Source organism: Zasmidium cellare (assembly GCF_010093935.1).
Source record: "Zasmidium cellare ATCC 36951 unplaced genomic scaffold M409scaffold_64, whole genome shotgun sequence".
Lineage (NCBI taxonomy): Eukaryota > Fungi > Ascomycota > Dothideomycetes > Mycosphaerellales > Mycosphaerellaceae > Zasmidium > Zasmidium cellare.
Genome location: NW_022987008.1, coordinates 63,562 through 84,852, shown reverse-complemented (window position 1 = coordinate 84,852; position 21,291 = coordinate 63,562). Strand labels below are relative to the sequence as shown.

At 53.2% G+C, this 21,291-nt stretch overlaps 10 protein-coding genes across 10 annotated transcripts; 5 read left to right on the top strand and 5 right to left on the bottom strand.

The window, feature by feature from the left end:
- Positions 1 to 376: 376 nt before the first annotated feature.
- Positions 377 to 2,308, bottom strand: M409DRAFT_61084 (uncharacterized protein; the record flags this gene model as incomplete). Its single annotated transcript, XM_033814653.1, has 3 exons — positions 377 to 1,004; positions 1,067 to 1,921; positions 1,971 to 2,308. The coding sequence occupies 3 exons, from the start codon at positions 2,306 to 2,308 to the stop codon at positions 377 to 379; spliced, it is 1,821 nt and encodes a 606-aa protein (XP_033660020.1).
- Positions 2,309 to 2,783: 475 nt separating this feature from the next.
- Positions 2,784 to 4,010, top strand: M409DRAFT_61083 (uncharacterized protein; the record flags this gene model as incomplete). Its single annotated transcript, XM_033814652.1, has 1 exon — positions 2,784 to 4,010. One exon carries the CDS (start codon positions 2,784 to 2,786, stop codon positions 4,008 to 4,010), a length of 1,227 nt encoding a protein of 408 aa, XP_033660019.1.
- A 757-nt stretch (positions 4,011 to 4,767) lies between these two features.
- M409DRAFT_30411 (uncharacterized protein) lies at positions 4,768 to 5,033 on the bottom strand (the record flags this gene model as incomplete). Its single annotated transcript, XM_033809911.1, has 2 exons — positions 4,768 to 4,901; positions 4,955 to 5,033. 2 exons carry the CDS (start codon positions 5,031 to 5,033, stop codon positions 4,768 to 4,770), a joined length of 213 nt encoding a protein of 70 aa, XP_033660018.1.
- A 664-nt stretch (positions 5,034 to 5,697) lies between these two features.
- On the top strand, positions 5,698 to 6,402 carry M409DRAFT_30410 (uncharacterized protein; the record flags this gene model as incomplete). The annotated part of the gene is made up of 1 exon (XM_033809910.1): positions 5,698 to 6,402. The coding sequence occupies one exon, from the start codon at positions 5,698 to 5,700 to the stop codon at positions 6,400 to 6,402; it is 705 nt and encodes a 234-aa protein (XP_033660017.1).
- Positions 6,403 to 10,721: 4,319 nt separating this feature from the next.
- On the bottom strand, positions 10,722 to 11,971 carry M409DRAFT_71252 (uncharacterized protein; the record flags this gene model as incomplete). The annotated part of the gene is made up of 2 exons (XM_033819090.1): positions 10,722 to 10,866; positions 10,917 to 11,971. 2 exons carry the CDS (start codon positions 11,969 to 11,971, stop codon positions 10,722 to 10,724), a joined length of 1,200 nt encoding a protein of 399 aa, XP_033660016.1.
- A 421-nt stretch (positions 11,972 to 12,392) lies between these two features.
- On the top strand, positions 12,393 to 13,729 carry M409DRAFT_30407 (uncharacterized protein; the record flags this gene model as incomplete). The annotated part of the gene is made up of 2 exons (XM_033809909.1): positions 12,393 to 12,401; positions 12,452 to 13,729. 2 exons carry the CDS (start codon positions 12,393 to 12,395, stop codon positions 13,727 to 13,729), a joined length of 1,287 nt encoding a protein of 428 aa, XP_033660015.1.
- Positions 13,730 to 14,250: 521 nt separating this feature from the next.
- Positions 14,251 to 15,589, top strand: M409DRAFT_71251 (uncharacterized protein; the record flags this gene model as incomplete). Its single annotated transcript, XM_033819089.1, has 4 exons — positions 14,251 to 14,701; positions 14,753 to 14,908; positions 14,955 to 15,330; positions 15,382 to 15,589. The coding sequence occupies 4 exons, from the start codon at positions 14,251 to 14,253 to the stop codon at positions 15,587 to 15,589; spliced, it is 1,191 nt and encodes a 396-aa protein (XP_033660014.1).
- Positions 15,590 to 16,148: 559 nt separating this feature from the next.
- Positions 16,149 to 16,823, bottom strand: M409DRAFT_71250 (uncharacterized protein; the record flags this gene model as incomplete). Its single annotated transcript, XM_033819088.1, has 2 exons — positions 16,149 to 16,681; positions 16,757 to 16,823. The coding sequence occupies 2 exons, from the start codon at positions 16,821 to 16,823 to the stop codon at positions 16,149 to 16,151; spliced, it is 600 nt and encodes a 199-aa protein (XP_033660013.1).
- Positions 16,824 to 17,251: 428 nt separating this feature from the next.
- Positions 17,252 to 20,139, top strand: M409DRAFT_61079 (uncharacterized protein; the record flags this gene model as incomplete). Its single annotated transcript, XM_033814651.1, has 2 exons — positions 17,252 to 17,277; positions 17,364 to 20,139. The coding sequence occupies 2 exons, from the start codon at positions 17,252 to 17,254 to the stop codon at positions 20,137 to 20,139; spliced, it is 2,802 nt and encodes a 933-aa protein (XP_033660012.1).
- A 267-nt stretch (positions 20,140 to 20,406) lies between these two features.
- M409DRAFT_71248 (uncharacterized protein) lies at positions 20,407 to 21,239 on the bottom strand (the record flags this gene model as incomplete). Its single annotated transcript, XM_033819087.1, has 3 exons — positions 20,407 to 20,498; positions 20,589 to 20,868; positions 20,925 to 21,239. 3 exons carry the CDS (start codon positions 21,237 to 21,239, stop codon positions 20,407 to 20,409), a joined length of 687 nt encoding a protein of 228 aa, XP_033660011.1.
- Positions 21,240 to 21,291: the final 52 nt, after the last annotated feature.

Below are 21,291 nucleotides of genomic sequence, written 5' to 3'. Positions count from 1 at the left end.
CAAGTCAGCCGCTTGGCAGCATACGAGCGGAGCGAAGATCTAAGGTGTAAGCAGGCAACGGGAGACCAGTCGCCTTTCGGGGCCACGGTGACTGCGGAACTCTCGTTTGGCTCTTAGTCGTCTCGGCTTCAGGTTAGTTGGCATCGACGGCCTTGGGTTCTCTTCCACGCTTCCGACTTTTGCGTTTCTTGTGACCTTCGGGACTTCGGCGCTGTGTGACGGGGACGATTCAAGAAAGAAATGCCGACATGGATAGGGGTTCGGATTCTGGTCAACGCTTGCCCGTGAAATCTAATCCAACAAATGCAGCCTGGCCGCCCAAGCAGATCAATGAGTGCACACTCGAGACCTGCGAGCTGGTCGACATCTCCTCCCTCTAACAACCAAAGCACTGATTGGCCAACGGCAAGTTCCTCAACAAATATCCTTCCCACTGCGGCTTCGTATTCGCCCTCTGGTACTTCGACCCGCTCGAGATCAAGAGGTCTTCAGTTGCACTCGCATAGCGAATCAAGATCGCTTCGCTAAACGCTGTTCCCATGAAGGAGAAGCCGTATGGCATCCCGCTGAGCGAATGGACCCATGCCGGGATCGTGACGACAGGGTATCCTGCCTGGGCAGCAATCTGGTAACTCTGAGCGTTGTCAGGTGGGGCAAGCAGTGCATCGACCGCGCTGCCGTTGGCCGCGAGAGCAGCGTCGATGCCATCCTCGCGCGTTGTGCGATGGCAGAACGATAATGCCTCCCAGTAGGTGGAGTTCATGATTCCCTTTGTGGCGAGAGAGTCGAGGAATTGGTCTTGCCCAGAGCCCCAGGCTGGTTGGATACCGGGTGTGCCCCCTTCAGTGCCCAGGTTATCGATGTTGTACTGCACAAGGTCCTCGAGCGAATGCATGTCCGTGTTGGTCAACTCCGCAAGATAGGTCTTGATGTCGTTGTAGAAGTCCACTTTGACATACGAGAACTCCGACTCGTTTGGGTAGCCACGCGTGCTGCCGTAGTCCCTATCCAATCCATCGCCGTCAGCTTCAGGTTTGCATGCATTTTGAAGGCGGTGATCGCTCACCAGTTCCATCCGTTTGGCGACACGATCGTCTGCCAATATGGCAACTCTGTTCCGTTGACAATAGTCGCGCCAGCATCCTTGAGAATTTCTACAATGTTCAGCAAGTTGTCAAGTTGTTCTTGATCGGCCCATTGCCAGAAAGACAGCCACGGAATGCCGAACCGCGCCCCCTTGAGAGCTTCTTTTCCTGCGAGCGAGCTCACGTAGCCACCTTTAGGCGTTTTGCCCGTCTGTGCAGACGTATAATTATCACGCGCATCTACGCCGTAGATGGCGTCCAAGACGTAAACAGCATCTCGCACCGTCTTGCCGAACGTGCCGACCGTGTCCATATGGGACGTGATTGGTATCACGCCCGCCCGCGACGTCAGGCCGACTGTCGGCTTGATGCCTACTATAGCATTACGCTCGGCTGGGTTAATGACGCTGCCATCGGTCTCCGTGCCCAGCGCGAATGGGATGACATTGTTCGCCACTGCGATGGCGCTCCCGGTGCTGCTCCCACCAGGATTGACAGTGAAATTGTACGAGTTCCGCGCTTGTCCACCGCGAGCAGAATATCCTTCGGAGTAGTTGCTGGTCCGCATGTCGGCCCACTCGCTCAGTGTCGATTTGCCCATGAGGATTGCACCAGCTTCGCGCAGCTTGCGCACAACGAATGCGTCGCGAGGCACAATGTTTCCCTGTAGGGCCCAGGATCCCGCACAGGTCTGCAATTTATCCTTGGAGGCGAAGTTGTCTTTGACGAGGAACGGAATTCCATACAGTGGAGACGTAGAGTTGAAACCTTGCTTTCGGTATTCATCCAACGTGGCGGCGATGGAGAGCGCATCTGGATTCATTTCGAGGACGGAGCTAAACATACACTTTTAGTATGGAACTAACATAGGCATGGTCAACTTACTTGATGTACTCGCCTGTCTGGAAAGAGCGTTGCTGGTAGCAGTGGACCAGATCCACGCTGGTCAGGGTGCCGTTGGACAAGTATTGCTGCAGCTCGTCGAGAGTCGCATCCTCTATAACCACGCCTTTGCAAGCGGGCATGGCGAAGAGCTGGGCGGCCGTGGCATTTTCTTGCGGATAGTAGTAAGGGAAAGGATTGGTGAGAACCTGCGAGTCTACAAAGGCGGAAAAGTTGGCGGTGCTCGACGGTGAACTACTCGCTGCGACGACGACGACATCGCTTGAGCAGAGCAGAGCAGTAACAGAGACACGTAAAATGTGCCGCAGGTGATAGTGCATCTTGTGAAAAGTGCTCAAGAACAATGAATGGGTCACGCCAGACGAGAGAGAAGTCAATGAAGACGGCAGCGAAGGAGATTCCAGTGAAGGACCCGTCGGCCGTCGCGTGGTCCCCCGAAGGCACTAAAACAGACGATCCTTCGGGAGTTGGTGCCGTGCGCCATCCTGTTCGTTCATACATTGGGCGTAGATTTTCTGTTGCGCTGGGTGCATGCAGACGGACTAAGAAGAAAAAGGTGGCGCGGGAGCGGTCAGTGGCGGGAGGAAGACTGTGCGACGCCAACAGGACCCGACGGTCCGGTCACGTGCGAATCCCACCAGTGGGAGAACTCAACAAAGTATAATACCCTCCTGCACCTGCGGCACAGCTGGCAGCGACATCAGAGCCAAAGGACAGTACACGTAGCTTTCCCTTCTACACTTTACATCACCCACATGTTCCTCATTGACGCCCATCCCGACCAAGGTCGACTAGATGGCCTCGCCGACCAATGCCGAGGCCATCGAGAGCCTCATCGCCAAACCCGGAGCCTTGCCGCCGGGCACTACCGCTGCTTTTCTCGAACAGAGTATTGATACGCCCTCGATCATCGGCATCCTTTTCGTCGCCTCGCTTGTACTGGCCATCTGCTTGCTGCGTTACTTTGCCCGTTGCTATGTCGGCAGGCGATTTGGCCTCGACGACTACTTGGCCTTGGTGGGCCTGGTATGCCTCTCCTTCGCTCGTTGCCTGCCCTTTGCGTCTGCTCACCAGTCTTCTGTCCCACAGGCTCTATTATCTGCCTTCACTGCGCTCAGCATAGTCCTCATCCATCTGGGCTCGGGTCGCCATTTCGTCTACATCGAATACTTTCTCAGCAACGCTCAGCTAAACAAGACCGAGATACTTGACTTTGCCGCTCATATCATCTACACCACCGCACTCCTCATCTGCCGCCTCTCGGGCCTGGCCTTGTACGCCCGCATTACACAGGATGCTGTGTTCATGACGCGCGCTGCTCGTGCCGCCGCGGCGTTCATGATTGCTACCTATCTGGTCCAGCTCTTCCTCCTCATTTTCCACTGTGTGCCCGTTACTGGAACATGGCCCTACTCCTTCCAACCCACATTCGACGACTACAAGTGCCTTCAATGGGGTACTGTTTACGTCACCAATTCTGCCATTTCCCTCATCTGCGATCTAATACTTTTCCTCATCCCATCTGCCATCATCGCTCGACTGCAGGTCACTCGGATACGGAAGGTCAAACTCTGTCTGATTCTTATGCCCGGCGTCCTTGTAATCGCCATAACTATCGCTCGCATCTATCTTGTGGTCACTAGTCAGTGGAACCCGGATGAATCATGGGACTACGACATCCTGCTCGCTGTCGAGGTCTCGGAGATCGGATCCACCCTTATAGCTCTTTCTATTCCAGCACTGAAGCCATTTCTTGACAAGATCTTGGCCTCTTTCCGTGGCTTTACCTCGACATCTGGGGCTGAGGCAAACCTTCACAGCTCAGCCCGACCGCGTACCAGATCTGAAGAACATCCGTTGGAGCTGGAGGAACGCAGCCTAGCTGGGGGCAACCAGTGGGTCACATCTGAACCGGGCGACGAGGAGTTTGTCTTGTCAGGAAAGCTGTCTGGGACAAGAGGCACTTCGAGTAAAACCAGTACGGAAGATATGACTTCTGCCCAAATTCCATACAACACTTGATGGGCACGGGTCCACAAGCCTGGACGACCGCGGCCCGAGTAGAAAGAGTGAGCGATGTCTCCAAATGCGGTCTCACCTGGCGCTCAACAAAGTCCTCGGACACTGGATAAGTATGCGACCCTACCAGCCTGTCCTACTGCACTCACCCGTTTCGAGTGGATATCACAGCCGATTTTACAACGCTGCCGCCAAGCAATACAGCCTGGACGCTCGACGAAATCATCGACCGCGGTCCGAAGACCCGCAAGCTGGTCGGCAAGGAGTGCAAGATGCAGATGAAATGGCAACCATCCTGGAGGAGAAGCTCCTTCAAATGGAGGTGCAAGGGAACGGGCCTGAACTACGACTCCGTCAACGACGTCTTGGAGATTGAGGTTGGCGCAAAAGCCTCCAAATTGGGGAGCTATCGATGAGAGTGTTCAGCAAGTTGTGTGGGCATATCAAGGCATTGGCAAGTGGCACCTGAGAACATCATGGCGCTGAAAGAGAATTTCTACTAACGGTTCGATTAGTGCCTCACCATCACGGGAGACTGTGTTAATCTGGAATAGAACGTAAAGAACGTTCCAGCTTTCGGGCACTTGTGGCCTTTGAAAAAGCGGGTGGTCTTGAAGAAGCAGAAGGTTCTGAAGAAACAGAAGGTCTCGAAAAAGGAGATGGTCCCGAATGAGCAGATAGTCCTGAAGAGGCGGATGGTCTTGAAGAAGCAGACGGCCTTGAACGTGTCGAGGCGTGGTGGATACTGCTGAACTGAGCGCTACTTCTTCTCCGGTTCGCCCTTCTTCGCCTTGTTCTTGTTGTCTCCGGTATCCTTGTAGTCACCTCCCTCGGCTTCGTATCGCTTCGATAATTCAGCAGCTTTCCATGCGCTCCAGCTCCCTTTGCCTCCACCTGGGGAATGTCAATGCTACTTAAACACGATAGGTATTAATTTGGTGTCTTACCTTTCTCCTCGTTCTTGACTTCCTCCTTGATCCTCTCACGAAGCTCAGGATCTGTTGGTTCTCCCTTGGAAGATGGCATTGTAAGCGATATCTGTCAATACGACACTGTTCAAGGATTGACGATGTGTTTAGGAGTCGAGAAAGAACCTGGACAGCTGAATTCCTCCAATTTATCGAGCTCAAGCTATTAAAGGCCAATGCGGCTAAAGGGAAAAGTCATGATGCAATACTGGCGTTTTGTCCCAAACAAAGGATACATAGCGCTACATCATTGCCGAAAAGTCGTAATGCACGTAGGAGAAGGCCAGAGTCGATGACATGAATATCGTGTGGCTTGATGGGAGTGCCTTCTGGCAGCAGATCCGTTATTCGTTGCTTCATGTTTGTTGATCTATCAATCAAGTGGCAGGGCAACCGAGGAGGTGAAGTTGTTCAATTGCGCTAGCTACGGACGACCATAACTGTGTACGTGTCGTTATTCGACTATCACCATAGGTTCAATTGTTGCCCCAAACATCCAACTTGCAGGATACAGGATTGCATATTGTAGGTACATGCATCTATCCCTGATGCGAGAGCGTGAGGTGGAAGATCTTGTGCCAACAAGACACGCTACCGGTGACCCCTCTTTCTTTCCCATATCTTCGCTTTGACTCTTGCATTCTGCCTAGAATAGGCTTCCTTCGCCTTTCTCTTGTTTGAACTTCACCCCAATCCGCAGTGATACTGCCAAATCGTTCAAAATGCCAGATCACGCCTCCGAAGATCCACAGGCCTCGCTCACGGCCTTCATATCCGGACCTCTGGAAGTTTCACAAGCGTATTTTACCAGATATTACCGCCCACGCATCGACGATGCGATCTCCTCAGGCCATAAGTTCGTCGTAGGACCTGTGAGTGGTATCGATGCTCTCAGTCTGGAATACCTGCTCTCTCGGGACGTAGAGCAGTCCCGAATCAAGATCTACATGGCCGCGTTCGAAATCGCAGCGCGCCCCGCTTTCGTGGCGGAGATGAAGAGACGGCTTGGTGATCACGGGGTGATGGAAGCTAAGAGGGAAGATGGAACAGGAGCACTGACTACTTGGGACAGAGATGCTGCCATGACTAGAGACAGCGACTATGACATTCTCAGGTTCAGGACCGAACGCGAACAGAAGAGCATCTATGGGGTTATGTGGCGGCCTCGGGTCAGTAACACGGAGAGAAATTGGAGAAGGAGGAAAGGTGAAGATAGAATGGAAGAAAGGCATGTGGAGTACGTGTCACACGTTGACAGCTGGGAAATGAAGCTGAGGGAGACTGTGCCGTGGATGAGAGCGGAAAGCGACGACAAGAATATCGCGACACAGTGCGATGGGCTTTGCGATGCACACCGCGATGTCGTGCATTCCATGTTTGGGAAGATTGCATTTGGATACGGGAACGACGGCGAGAGACTTGCATGATGCGTATGCAGCTCCATTTGACACGGGAAGCCTGACGGAGCAGGAGACCTCGGTCAATTGCAATACGCTCAGAGCGATGGTCAGAATTGCCTTCGCCTGGCTTCTTTTTACTATCCTTGAGCTCTGCAGAGGCTTGACAGCTGGGGCGACCTTACACGTTATGTGATCGGACCTGCGCGATTCTTGGATTCTGGTGCTTTTCTGCACACAGCCGTCTTATCTAGTTCTACAAGACTACGGTGATCGAGACACTGCCATACAAAACGCCGCGAGGAGGGTGTTGCATATGCGGCTGAAACAGACCAACAATGGCAGCGAAAGCTCTCAGCACGTGGCTGTTTTCGCGCCGCACCCTGGCTGGCCAGATTGTCTACATGCAGCCTTTCCAGTGCGAGAGCTACGCATATAGCTATGGCATCTAGCAAACCGTTCGAGTTGAGGAGTGCCAGGCAGATCTGTCGGAAACACGAAACTCGAAAGACGCAGAAGCAAGATGGATCCTCTCAGTATCACCGCGTCTGTCGTTGGAATTGTTACATTTGCGCTGCAAGCAATCAAACTAGTCAATGACGACTATCAACGTGTCAAAAACGTGCCGGATACTCTCTTGGACATCGTGAAGGACCTCAAAACCTTGGAGCCGTGGCTGGAAAGCCTCCTGGATTCAGCGCAACATGGCAAAGGCGATCCAGCGCGCTTTGAACGTGTGTCCCATGCAGTTGAGAACTGCTCTCGTGTCTGCGAGTCATTCCAGCAACAGCTCAAGGAGTGGTCAAAGCCGGACGCAGATGGTGAGCTTACGATGCGGAAGAGATTCAAGGTCGGCCTCTTCAATCAAGAGCGCATTAAGGATTTCAGAACGATGGTCAGCGACTGTAAAGGAACGTTACTTCTTGCCTTGGTTGCGGAGAACTTGTAGGTCCAGTCGGTGACAATGTACTCTATCGCTGGTTGACAACATCCAGCATCAACCCGCCCGAGGATGAATTTCTCGTCCAGCTGATGAGACGCAGCGAGGAGCTTCTCAAAGAGCAGTCGGGGCAAATTTTGGCGAGACTACAGGAGTTGCAAGCAGCGGAACCACCTAAAGACCAAGAGTTGCATTCTGTGGTGCAGGAAAACCACGAGGAGACTCGGAAGACGCTCGCTCGGATGGCTGAGGGAATGCAGAAAAGGGAAGCGCAACAGAAAATCGACAGCGCCCTCGGCGTCGAAGAACTTCGCCGTCTGCTCAGCGTCACGCAAGCACTCAAGGCCGACTACGCTCGCGTATCTGAGATTCTGGTCGAGCAGGCGCCCAAGACTGGTGACCTGGCGAAGTGGAGCGAACAACTTCGAATGGTACCGGACATTCACACGGTCCGGCAAGACCTCGCAAGATCCAGGGGCAAACCTGTCGAGGGAACCTGTCGATGGATCGTTAATAATGGGCATTTCCAGAGCTGGGTCGATGCAATCCCGCCGTTCGTATGGGTACGTGGTGACACAGGTAAGGGCAAGACTATGCTCTCGACATACCTCTTAGACCAACTCTATGCACTGCAAACGGAGAAACCCAACACCCATGTAATCTACTTCTTCTGCGACAAGCGAGAGGAAAAGCGCCAATCTGCTGCAGCAGTGCTTCGGAGTCTTCTGTGGCAGCTTACCATGAAGCGGGATCTCACCGAATGCATCGAGGCGCATCTGAAAACCCGTAAAGCGCCACCCCTACCATCGGATCATGAAGATCTCTGGCCTCTTTTCGCTGCGCTCATGCATGACGGCAAGTGCGGCAAGGTGTACTGCATAATTGACGGAATAGATGAGCTCGAAGATGGTGAAGATCTATGGCTCGCCAAAAAGCTGTTGGGTCACCGCTCACCTGCTGCTTCTGAACCGCATTTAAACGTCTTCATGGTGCTCCTGACCAGTCGCAGCATACCTGGCTTCAAAGAGCGTGACCCGAGCCAGCTGCTTTGCCTCGATACGGAGTACAAGGACTGCATCGACGCGGACATTGCGAGAGTAGCTGACGCTCGACTTGCTACGATTCCTGGCTGGGGCGACAGCCCCAATGACTACAGGGACAAAGTCCGAGAGGAACTCGTGCAGAAGACCAGGGGATCATTCGTCCCAGTCGGTATGGTGATAGATATCATACTGGCCAGGCAGTACGACGAGTGGCTCTCCACCATTAGATCTCTACCAGACGGCATCGACAACCTCTACAGCAGCACTCTACTTGGGATCACGGGCGAAGAGCGATCGAATTCACCAGAAGTTCTTCGATGGATCGTCATGGCTTTCCGCCCACTGTCTTTGAAGCAATTGGCGAATGCGATTGGAAGCGATGTGGACGACATCGCGATAAGGACTACGGTCCAACGCCTCGGCTCACTGCTCACTATACAAGACGACAACGTGACGCTTTCTCATTCCTCGTTCCGCGACTACCTACTAAGCACAGAGAGTGATCGGTCAACGAGCCTTGCGGCGTTCGACTCCAATGAGAAGCAGCACGTCGAGAGCTTTCGCTTCGATCCGCAGCAGGCGCACCTAGAGATCGCCCAGAAATGCTTGAAACTCATCCAAGAAAGCCATTTGCAACACAGGGCACTCGAGTCGAAAGACGACTGGGAGGGCGCTCCCCTGCTACAGTACGCCGTGTTCAATTGGTTCCACCATGCTCGAGAGTCCGGGGTCGGGGGCAAGGAGATCTTTGAGTCCACGAAATTCGTACTGTCGAAGGCGTCGAGTCTCAGACAGAACTGGTGGACTACATATGTTCGCGAACGCCCTGGACAAGTATGGGAACAGGGCAAACGACTTTCGCCTCTTCATATTGTGAGTATCTGTTTAAACGGAGAAGACCTATCGCGAGTGCGGCAGCGAAGCTTACATATGGATGTCTAGGCATGTCGATTCGGAATCACAGAGTGGGTGAGGGCAATCCTGTCTGAAGTGGATCCGAATGCCTTGAAGATGATCGTCAATGATCCTGATGTCAACGGTGTCACTCCACTGGCCTGGGCAGCGATCGGTAAGTATTTCCTTGCCGCAGTTGCAACAAATTGCTGACTCCATATGCACAATCAGAGGGCCACGCGTCCGTCGTAGAAGTCTTACTGGACAACAAAGCAGATATCGAAGCAACAACAGAACTTTACTCGAAAAGTGGTCTGAGCCCTCTTTCGCCTCGATCGATGACCTCCTACTTTGGGGAGATCAAAGCCGGACAGACTGAAGGGATGTGGAGAGCACATCATACGCCCCTTTTCCGAGCTGCGTACAAAGGCCACGTTTCCGTCGTCAAATTGCTTCTGGATCGTGGAGCAGACGTACATGCCCGTGGATGGGCAAACTGCACCCCTCTGCACGCGGTCGGGGTAGGCGGCAGCGTTGAAGTGCTGAATATCCTTCTGGAGCACGGCGGAGACCAAGACGTGGACGCAGAGCTCAAGAAGCTACACACAACGCCGCTGCTATACGCTGTTGAGCACGGACATCGAGAGGTCGCCGAGATCCTCCTCGACCATGGCGCGGATATCACGAAGCGACAAGCCTTCTCCAAGGCAACTGTGCTGCACTTCGCCGGAGCGCGCAGTCCGGACGCAAGCACCGTCGAACTGCTCGTAACCCGCGGAGCAGGCGTCAGTGCTCGTGATAGCCATCACCGCAAGGCCATCCATCTATTCTGTTGGCATCATTCGGATCCGCTGGCAGTCAAGCATCTGCTGGAGCATGGCGACAAGGTGAACAGTCTCAACAGTCTCAGACAATCGCCGCTGGACCTGGCGATTGAGTGCTCATGCGACAAGTGCAAAGCCACCACGCAGGTTCTGCTCGAATTCAACGGTACAATCAACTCGCCAGTGTCGTCGCAAGGGCCGAAGAATCACCCGGAGCTTTTCAAAGAGGGCTCTTCACAGCCGCTGGCGGTGTACGCTCGAGGGGCTACTGCTTCGAGCACAGTGCTCAGCTCGGATGATGGCCGCTCTGTCATGTCGTCTGGACTTCAGTCGCCTGGTTTGGACGACTCTAGCTCTGTATTGGACCTTGAAAGTCGTTCGATGAGTCGAGTAGACTTGGCGACTGAGCACAGCTATAGCTCGGCCAAGGATTCGAAGCTGGAAGATGATGTCTTGAGTGCTGGAGAAGTATCGACGATGTCAGAACAGTCGGCCGGTATGAGGAAAAGAGATAGGTTCAAGGCGAAGATGCGTGGTATTATGAACTGATTCCAGGGGTTTGGTCTAGACGAGGGACAACGTTACACGAGGCCGACATGGCCGTAATGCAGGTACGATATCATTCATCTCGCATGACACATGTCAAGCTCACAGCTCATCTTTTCCTTTACCTTTGCTGCCGTTATCAAGGCCTTTCTTTACCATGCTCGTCAGTATCTCGTAGGCTACTTGAGCAGCCGCTAGAGCTGTAACTTCGCCTGTTCCGTCGTAGGCTGGTGAGACTTCGACCACACTGGATAGACTGTTAGCTGGGTAATTTGGTTCCTGGCTAGGGATACATACTCAGCCCCAACAATGTTCAAGCTGTCGATGCTACGAAGCACACGAATGAGCTCCCGCGTAGTCCAACCTCCTGGCTCTGGAGTCCCTGTTCCCGGTGCGAGTCCAGGGTCAATCACGTCGATATCGATCGATAGATAGACGGGTGTCTCAGTGCCAACATGGGATAAGATCTTCTTTGCCACGCCAGCAACACCGATATCGTCAATGTCGTCGCATGCGATTCGTACCCAGCCTTGTGCATCATCGTCCTCATTATCCTCGATGTTGGTAAGTCGTGTACGCAGGCCCGCGTGGACCGACTTGTCCTTCGCGATCAGACTCTCGTTGTGAGCAAGCCAAAACATCGTGCCGTGGGTGAAAAATGATTGTTGCGCTGGGTCGTCCTTGTCTATCCATGCACTGGGGTATTTTGCCGGATGCCATGTATCCAAATGCGCGTCAAAATGAACGACAGCCACGTTACCGTAGATCTTATTCAGCGCTCGAAGAGTCGGTAGAGCGATGGAGTGATCCCCGCCAAGGGTTAGCAGCTTCGGGATGTTCCTATATGGAACAGAAGATTTTGCGTTCTTCTCGGGAGCCTTGCTGTGCGCCAAATTGGTAAAAGCCTCCGACATTTGTCGCAGGGCTAGGGCATTGTCAAACGGCGTAATGGGAATATCTCCACAATCGATGATCTTAGCCCATTTTTGATACGGGTTGAGATTTGCTCGTGGATTGAAACCTCTGAAAGCCGTCTGGCGTGCTGATGCCGTTCGAATTGCTCGAGGACCAAATCGAGCTCCAGGCCTGTACGTGACGGCAGTGTCAAAAGGAGCACCAAGAATAGCAATGTCGTACTCCATGTCTGGGTATTGCAGACATCGATGATGATCCAAATGGGCAAATGTCGAAATGCCGCTAAAGCCCCAGTCTGTTCCCCATTTTGCATCAAGGTCGTCTTGAGTCCAGCCGATGAAGGGCTTCTGCGTATCTTCGGGTTCGTTGTGATGATCATGGCACGCTGCGAGATTAACCAGGCTTAACAAGCCCAACAGTAATGTCTTCGTAGCCATTCCTTGATGCCGCCGATGGGGGATGAAGAGAGGAGGTCAATGAATAAGAGAAACTACTTAGCTTTAAAGGGCAGATGCTTATCTCTGCCGGTCCGGCGTGCTTCGCGCCGAGAGCTGCTTCTCTGGCAGTCTTTTTAGTCATATTTGACAACAGACACCACGAAGTATTGAATGTGTCGTCCTGATGGATGTTAGCATTGATGTCGAGAAGGCGAGGTTTTGGCAAGGCTGGAGAAATGGAAGAAGGTGACATCAAGGTGGCACGTGGTCGGCGTTTTGAGTTTCGGCAACGACGCGTGAAGGGTCGCGTCACTCCGGCCGAGGAAGATGTTGCTGTCGAAGTCGAGTCGATGACAGTCTTTTCAACAACACGACTACGACTCCTATCTGATCACTCCGAAGCAGCTACATCCAGTGCATCATGCCTGAGGTATTGCAGAACTCAGAACTAAGTATCGATTTGATGCTCACCAACAATAGATTGGCGAAGTTGCGCGCATCGTCCACTACCTTCGCAAGCACCTGGTCAACCGCACAATCAAGTCATGTCAAGGCTTCGAGGACAACATCGTATACGGCAAAGTAGGATGCTCGGCAGATGAGTTTTCAAAAGCTGTCGAAGGCAGGACAGTCACCGGGGCTGGACAGCAAGGGAAATATTTCTATGTCACATTCGATCGGGCGCCGCATTCTGTGATGCACTTGGGAATGACGGGATGGATCAAGTTCAGCGTTGAAGAGACTGGCTACTACAAGCAAGCAAAGGAGAGCACGGTGGTTGAGGAGTGGCCACCGAAGTATATGAAGTGGTTGATCAAGTGCGATGCTGAGAAGGTGGACGGACAAGATAGAGAACCGGTTGAAGTCGCCTTTATCGATGCGAGACGTTTGGCACGGATACGGCTTGTCGACTGCGACGCTGATAAGATCCGAGACAACAGCCCCCTGAAGGAGAACGGACCGGATCCCGTCATTGACAAACATATCCTGACGGTAGACTGGCTTGCTGCGCTTCTGAGACGAAAGAAGGTACCTGTCAAGGCTCTTTTGCTTGACCAAGCCAACATCAGTGGTGTTGGCAACTGGGTCGCAGACGAGATTTTGTATCAAGCACGCATCCACCCTGAGCAGTATAGCAATACCTTCGGCGACGAGGAGATTAAGCGGCTACACGATGCCTTAACATCAGTCTGCACAACCGCTTGCGAGACTCTGGCCGACAGCAAGCAGTTTCCCGAGCATTGGCTGATGAAGTATCGATGGGACAAGGGAAAGAAGGACAGCAATGTCTTGCCAAACGGGGATAAGATTGTTCATCTTACGGTCGGTGGTAGAACATCCGCTATTGTGCCAAATGTGCAGAAGAAGACAGCGGCAGTCGCAGGCGATGTCGATGGAGATGAACAGGACGATCGGAAAGCGAAGCCAGTCAAGGGCCGCAAACGAAAGTCCAAAGCAGACCAAGAAGACGAGGACGAAGAGGAAGAAGTGCTGCCAGCAAAGAAGGACCGCAGCAAGAAGGTCAAAGCCGAGAAGGCTGAGGTCAATGGAGATTCTGCGGCAGCATCGAAGAAGACTGCCAGGGGCAAGAAAGTCAAAACCGAGACAGCCGAGGACGCAGACGCAGGCGCTGATGTGAAGACGGAGCCGGAAGAGACCAAGCCTGCTAAAGGGAAGAAGACTAAAGCAACGCCCGAGAAAGAGGTGAAGCCTGCTACGCCAGGCTCTCGACGGTCTTCTCGGAACAAGAGCGGCTAGATGCAGCATCCAATGCCGCCAACACGTGCATGTGATCTTATAAAGTAGTGTATACTGGTTATGAAGTGATGAGTTTAATGTCACCAAGGTCACAAGCTGGAGTTGAGTGATGGTGCTCACAAGCCAACGTCTGTTTTGAATCAACACATGAGGATAGTTCTCGAGTGGATTCGTTGGATCAACGATTGCTCATTGGCACCTGATGTTCACGTTTAACATCGAGTCTTCTTTCTCACAGTTGGTGACACGAACCAATCCGCCCCGACATCGTTAGGCGCGGCCACCGGCACGAGCCACGAGCTAATTGTGTGAGCTTAAACCTCGTCGGGTATCTTCGAGTGAGCTACTCGCACCTACTGCGACTCAACTGCACACCGACGAAACACCAGACACACCACCTTCAGACGACCGCCCGTCCTCCGACCTCGAATTTGCCGTCGCATCACAACTGATATTCGATCCCTCTCACAAGGCGCCTTGACGAGGACCTGCATGGGCCTCCGCGCCGACCAGCGATAACCATGCAACACGCCTTCTCGCACCAGAGTCCCTACCACCAGCCCGAGTGGCAGCAGCACCACCAGCACGCCGCACACAACCAATATGCCGCCCAGACCCAAGCCGCGGCGGCGGCTAACGCTGTCGCGCAACAGCAGCAACAGCAGCACTACGGTCGCGCCATGAGCGCTGCGGGGCAGAACGGAGGCAATGCTGCCAGTCTGAACAATACCAGTAACGGCACTGCTAATGGCATGAACTCAGCGGGACCACTTGGTGCTATTTCCGCTGCTGGAGAGCACGGCGGTGCAAGTATGATGGGCGCGGCAGATGGCGCCAACGAAGACAACAGGAGGGTCTTGGAGTGGATCGCACAAGTCCTGAACGTTAACACCCGGGAGGCTGCGCTTCTCGAACTCAGCAAGAAGAGAGAGCAGGTGCCTGAACTGGCGCTCATATTGTGGCACTCGTTCGGTAAGTTCAGCATGAGCGTGCAAGGAGATGGAACACTTGCTGAGAATACAGGCGTCATGACGTCTCTTCTGCAGGAGATCATTTCAGTCTACCCGCTGCTGAACCCGTCTCAACTCACGGCGGCGGCTTCCAACCGAGTCTGCAACGCGCTCGCGCTTCTGCAATGCGTCGCTTCGCATGGCGAGACCAGAGGGTTGTTCTTGAACGGTACGTAAGCGCACATGACTTGAGAAACGCACGCTAACGACAGCAGCCCACATCCCACTATTCCTATACCCATTTCTCAACACGACATCAAAATCCCGACCTTTTGAGTATCTGCGCCTGACGTCTCTTGGCGTTATCGGAGCCCTGGTCAAGAACGACAGCTCCGATGTGATCAACTTCCTCCTCACGACCGAGATTATTCCTCTTTGCCTTCGTATCATGGAGACCGGATCAGAACTCAGCAAGACGGTCGCTATCTTCATCGTCCAGAAGATTCTGCTCGACGATATGGGTCTTCAGTACATTTGCCAGACTTACGAGCGCTTCTACGCTGTTGGCACGGTGTTGTCTAATATGGTCACACAGCTGGTAGACCAACAGACAGTTCGCCTCCTGAAGCACGTTGTTAGGTGCTTCTTGCGGTACGTGACTGCCCGCTGAAGATGTGGTTTTGTTGGCTAACATTTGCCTAGCCTCTCCGACAACGCTCGTGCCCGGGAAGCCCTGCGGCAATGCCTGCCAGAGCCGCTCCGCGATGCCACTTTCTCTCCGGTCTTGCGGGATGATGCCGCAACTAAGCGTTGTCTGGCACAGCTTCTTCTGGCCCTCTCAGACCAAGCTGAACCAGGCATGTCCGGATACTCACACCACCAAACAAGTCTGTCTCGCCCACCGCCGTGATGCTTTGCCGCACGACGTACATGTTGTTCAATGAAATCTCGATTGCTGACTTGTGTTTTACAGGCGGACGTGGCACCTCAAGCAAGGCTGCCGGATTCTACTAGAATCGCATCAGGCATAGCGGTCTTTTCTCCTGGCAGTACGGAGTACTCCATCTTACGATCGATATTCTTCACATGTTACTGCGAAACGAAAGGAAGGACAGGTGGCGTTTGCGGAGGAACAGGTCATTTTTTGCGGCAAAGTCAATATACCCCCTGGCAGCCGGAGGATCTTGGGTCCCTCACTGCCAATGGCTTCAGCATAGCGGGCGGCGTCTGTCTGTTGCATTCATTCCCTTTGGCTTTCTAGCTGGTCGACCGGCGACGAGGGCGAAACCAAAACTTTATGGGTGTAGTATTATGGGAACATCAAAAAGGGGAAAATGGGGCATGGAACGTGTAGATATGAGACATGGCGACAGGACCATCAACTGTACTTTTGGCAAGGCAAAGGGATGGATCGTTCTGGTGTTTTTGCTTGAGCGGAGGAGTCTGTCTTTTTACATTTCATTCGACTGTCATGATAATGGGTTCCAGGATTGGGCTTTCCTACGCCGCCATTCATCTAGAGCTTTCTCTGCCTCTATGCCCTCGTTCTCGCATCTCTCACCAACAAGTCCCCATGTCCTGGCTCGAATGATCTGCTCGACCATCCTCTCGTTTCTTATCAAACTTGCCAGAGACTCTGTTCTTGCTTCTCGAGGAAAGTACCTCGCACTGTATGGATCCAGCCGCTCATCGACCAATCGTTCCCTCGCCCGTGCATCCTCACTCTCCCTCAGAACCTGATCTGGATCATCTGGATCGGGCGACGTCGCAACGCCCGCGCAATAGTTCAACACATCACTCCTCATCTGCCAACTCGGAAACAGAACCTTCTCCTTGAAATGATCGCATGCCACAGGGTCGATTGCTCTCCTACTCCCGATCGGTCTGGGTTGTCTTTCTGCGGTTGATGAAGGATCGAAAGGTTTCGCGCCGGGGGTTTGTAAAGCGTTTAGATTCTGCGAGATGGTGTCGTCTACGGCGGTGCGAGAGATGCGGAGGAAGTCTGTTGCCGACCGACTTGCGTATGAGCGTGAGCTGGGAAAGACAGCTTTGGTTGGGGTGGCGGGTTGTGACTTACCGCGTAGTTGGGTTTGGTTGAAGCAGAGGCGTGGTGTTAGGGTGGGCTGTTCTGGAGTTCGGGACATGATCGGTGATGGTGGAGCTCTGGGAGGCTCAGAGGGCGGAGGAGGGGAGGGTTTCCAGAATGGTAGAGCCAGGATGGATGGAGTTGGTGGTTGTTGGTAGTTGTGTTTTCTTTGGAGACGGTGTTGATGGAGGTGGAGCTTTTGGATGTGGTGACGTCGAAGCAAAGCCCTGACTCTCGATTGGACTTCACGCTACAGACACGCCTCGCGTCTGCCTGTACGCGTTGCTCTTTGACTTCCCACTTCACGACGAGGGAATGCGATGCTTGCGACCAATATCTTCGTTCAATTCTCTCTGTACACACTTGTTCCGTTCTAAGTCGCTGCGAACTGCTTGTCGTCTTCGAATACACCTCACGCGCCAGAACTTGTGGACGAGCACGAGACATAGGACTTTCAACAACGCCCTCGGTGGGACAATCGACAGCATGGCACCGAAGCAAGCAACTTTGGGGTATGTCAACCATCAGCAGACTCTTGGGTGCGGCTCTCTGCACTCAATGCGACGGTGGTGTGTTCAGAACCGCTGACCTTCAACAGCAAGTTCTTTGGCAACCCGGGCGGACCAAAGGCGGAGCCACAGCAATCGAAGTTGAAGTTCTCGTCGAAACCGGAATCGAAGACCAAGACGAAGGAGGAGGGGGACGAAGAAGAGTCGAAGCCACAGACAAACGGAACGAATGGGCATGCGAAGACGGAGGATGTTGACATGGAGGATGCTGGTCCAGTCAAAGGGGAAGATTCAGATGATGCTGTGATTATTAAGGATGAGCCAGCGTCGTCGAACAAGCGCCGTGCTTCTCAGGATGAAGGAGATGCCTCGGAGGACAACGATGAACCACCTAGTAAGAAGCAACGGCAGAGTGCGAATGGGACGAAGAAAGGCGTGGCGAAGAAGTCGACGGCCAGGGGAAAGAAGAAGATTGTCGTCGAGGATGATGCAAGCGAAGATGGTGTGGACGACGAGCCAGTGGCCAAGAAGAGCAAGCCCTCTTCCAAGGCCAAGGCAGAGGACGAAAAGCCTAGCAAATCCACTGCGAAGAAGCCCACAGATGAAGATGGTGATGATGAAGGCCGCAAGAAGACTTCCACGAAAGTAGAGCCGGAGAGCAAGGCATCGCCCAAGGCCACAGCTCCCACAGAAGTCAAAGACGATTCGGACCGCAACAGCAATGAGGAAGCCGCAAGTGACTCTGAAGCTGAAGCCGAAGAGTCTGATGAGGAAGATATCAAGCCAGAGGCAGCAGCCAAAGCTCGTGAAAAGGTTCAAACGACACTCAAATCCACTGGAAAAGACCCGTATCCAGACTGGAAAGCCGGCGATCCAGTACCGTACGCAGCGCTCTGCACGACCTTCTCGAAAATAGAAATGACGACGAAGCGTCTGGAGATTCTTGCACACTGCGCAGCTTTCTTGCGGCAGGTCGTTCGACTGACTCCTGATGACCTGCTCCCAACCGTTCACTTGATGGTTGGCAAGCTTGCAGCCGACTACGCTGGCATTGAGCTGGGCATTGGCGAGTCTCTCATCATGAAAGCCATTGGAGAAACAACTGGACGCAGCCTCAAGATCATCAAGGAGGATCAGCAGAAGATTGGCGATCTTGGTCTGGTAGCGGCGAAGAGTCGTTCGAATCAACCTACTATGTTCAAGCCAAAGCCTCTGACTGTTCGCGCCGTGCACGAAGGCTTGATGAAGATCGCGACCGTGGAAGGCTCTGGATCGCAACAACGCAAGGTCGATGGCATCAAGAAGCTCCTTTCCTCTGCCGATGTCAACCTCGCCAAGGGCCAGACCGTCGACATCAATAAAGACAAGGGTGGACCTAGCGAGTCGAAGTTCATCATTCGAGCCCTGGAAGGAAAGATGAGACTTGGACTCGCAGACAAGAACCTACAAGTTGCCATCGCTCATGCCATGACGGCTCATGCTGTGGCACAGGACGGCAAGAAAATCCCATCCGAAGACGAACTCAAGAAGGGGGAGGAGATCTTCAAGGCTGTCTACAATGAACTGCCTGCTTACGAGGTCATTGTGCCAGCGCTCCTCGAGCACGGCATCTGGAATCTACGCAAGTCCCTGAAGCTGCGACCAGGTGTGCCTTTGAAACCTATGCTTGCGAAGCCGACCAAGTCGATCGGCGAGGTACTCGATCGCTTTGAGGGTAAAGACTTCACCTGCGAGTACAAATACGACGGGGAGCGCGCCCAGATCCACTTTGTGGCCCATGATGCAGACCTGGACTTCGCCACGACCGTGGCGCCCGAGGCCGGAAAATCTGATCGTGGCATCTCAAACATTTTCTCGCGCAACAGCGAAGACTTGAGCAAGAAGTATCCCGACATTCTTCAGAAGCTACCAACTTGGGTCAAGAAGGGTACCAAGAGCTTTGTCCTTGACTGCGAGACTGTCGCTTGGGACACCGAGAAGAAGCACGTCCTGCCGTTTCAGCAGCTCATGACTCGGAAGAAGAAGGATGTCAAAGCCGAAGACATCAAAGTTAAAGTCTGTGTGTTCGCATTCGACATTCTATATCTGAACGGCGAAGCTCTGGTCAACAAGCCTTTCCGAGAGCGACGCGATGCCATGTACAGTGCATTCGATGAAGTCGAAGGAGAGTTCGCCTTCGCACAATACGGCAACACTCGAGAAATCGAGGAGATTCAGACATTGCTGGACGAATCCATCAAGGCTTCGTGCGAAGGTTTGATGGTCAAGATGCTTGATGGCGTCGAGTCACACTACGAGCCATCCCGCCGTTCTCAGAATTGGCTCAAGGTCAAGAAGGACTACCTTGCTGGAGCTGGGGACTCTCTCGATCTGGTCGTCCTGGGAGCGTACTACGGCAAAGGCAAGCGTACCAACTGGTATGGAGCATTCCATCTTGCCTGCTACAACACCAGCTCGGAGCAGTACGAGACCGTGTGCAATATTGGCACTGGCTTCTCAGAGGCCCTGCTGGCTGAACTCTACGACACCCTTTCGCCACTCGCAATCGACCGAGCAAAGCCATTCTACGACCACTCCTCCGGAAAGAACGATCAGCCAGACGTCTGGTTCGAGCCGAAGTACGTGTGGGAGGTCAAGACGGCCGATCTCACGCTAAGTCCAAGATACCGTGCGGCTGCCTCGGAGTTTGGCAGTGATGGCACGCACAAGGGTGTCAGTCTGCGATTCCCCAGATTCATCCGTGTGCGTGATGATAAGAAGCCGGAAGAGGCGACGAGCAGCAGGCAGGTTGCTGAGATGTATCGCAAGCAGGAGTCTGTCGGCAAGGACAAGAAGCCGGCGGTGGATGATGATTTTGAGTACTGATGAGGGAGAAGGTGGAGGGGAAGCATGTGCATACTGTGGAGGGTTGTAGCTCAAGATACCTTTGCTCATGACAAATTAAGAATGCTTATTCTGCGGTATGGTTCTGGCTGGCCTCATCCTTCAATCCATGTGCGATCTATCTCGATCGACCACGAACAACAATTTCTCAATCTCTTTAAGGGAAGGCGACAAGACCGAACGGCTAAAAGTGTTGATAGATCTTGACTGTACATTGATTTACATCGTGCCGTAACTGGCGAGCACAGACTACCATATGCCAAACCACTTCTTCTTGGCCGGCTGCTGCTTGCCCTCGAAGTCAATATAGGTCTCGCCTTGACCGGTCACTTCATCTGCCACTGCGGCCACATTACTCTGCACCTCTGCACTCTGCTTCGAGAAATCAACATCTCCCTCCCTAGCCGCAGGATTCGTCGCATAATTCTCACTCCTCGCAGTCCACCCACCCAAGATCCCCTCACTCTCCTCAATCCCATGAGCTTTCCTGTACTCCGACCTCTTCTTCACATCCTCCACTTTCTGCTTCCTCATTTCCGCTGTCTGCTGACTGACGTACGCGACGTGCATGTTGTATACTTCGCCCCAGCGAGCGAGGAATTGGAAGGGATGGGCCCAGAACATGGAGTTGGGGGGTAGGAGGTCGCGGTAGGGGGTGTTGTTGAGGAAGTCGCTGAGCCAGATTCCGAAGATGAGGGAGATGAGAACGGACTGTGTGATACTGTCAGGATGAATCGTTCTTAGGTGAAAATATTTTTGGAACTTACCATGCTGATCCATACATGGATTGATCTATTCGTGAGGAACCAATGCAGAAACGTTCCTTCTGGGGGCATCATGTGAGGGTATCGCTTCGCCTTCTGCTCCTGGGATAGATCGGGTCCATAGTTGTATTTGGGCTTACTTCGAAGTCGCGATGGATGTGATGGTGGACGGAACTTGTCTGGCTTCTCTAATACTCGTGGTTTGGGAGGTGGTGTCGTCGATGCGTGTCGTATGCTAGGGGTGAAGCGTAATCGCTGAAGTTGTTTTGAGTGGAGAGGGAATCCTCCACGAGGAAATGCAAGGCGGAGGGAAGCCATTGCGCCTGAGCTCGACCGTCACGAGATGAAAGTCAAGTGAATGATTCCAGCA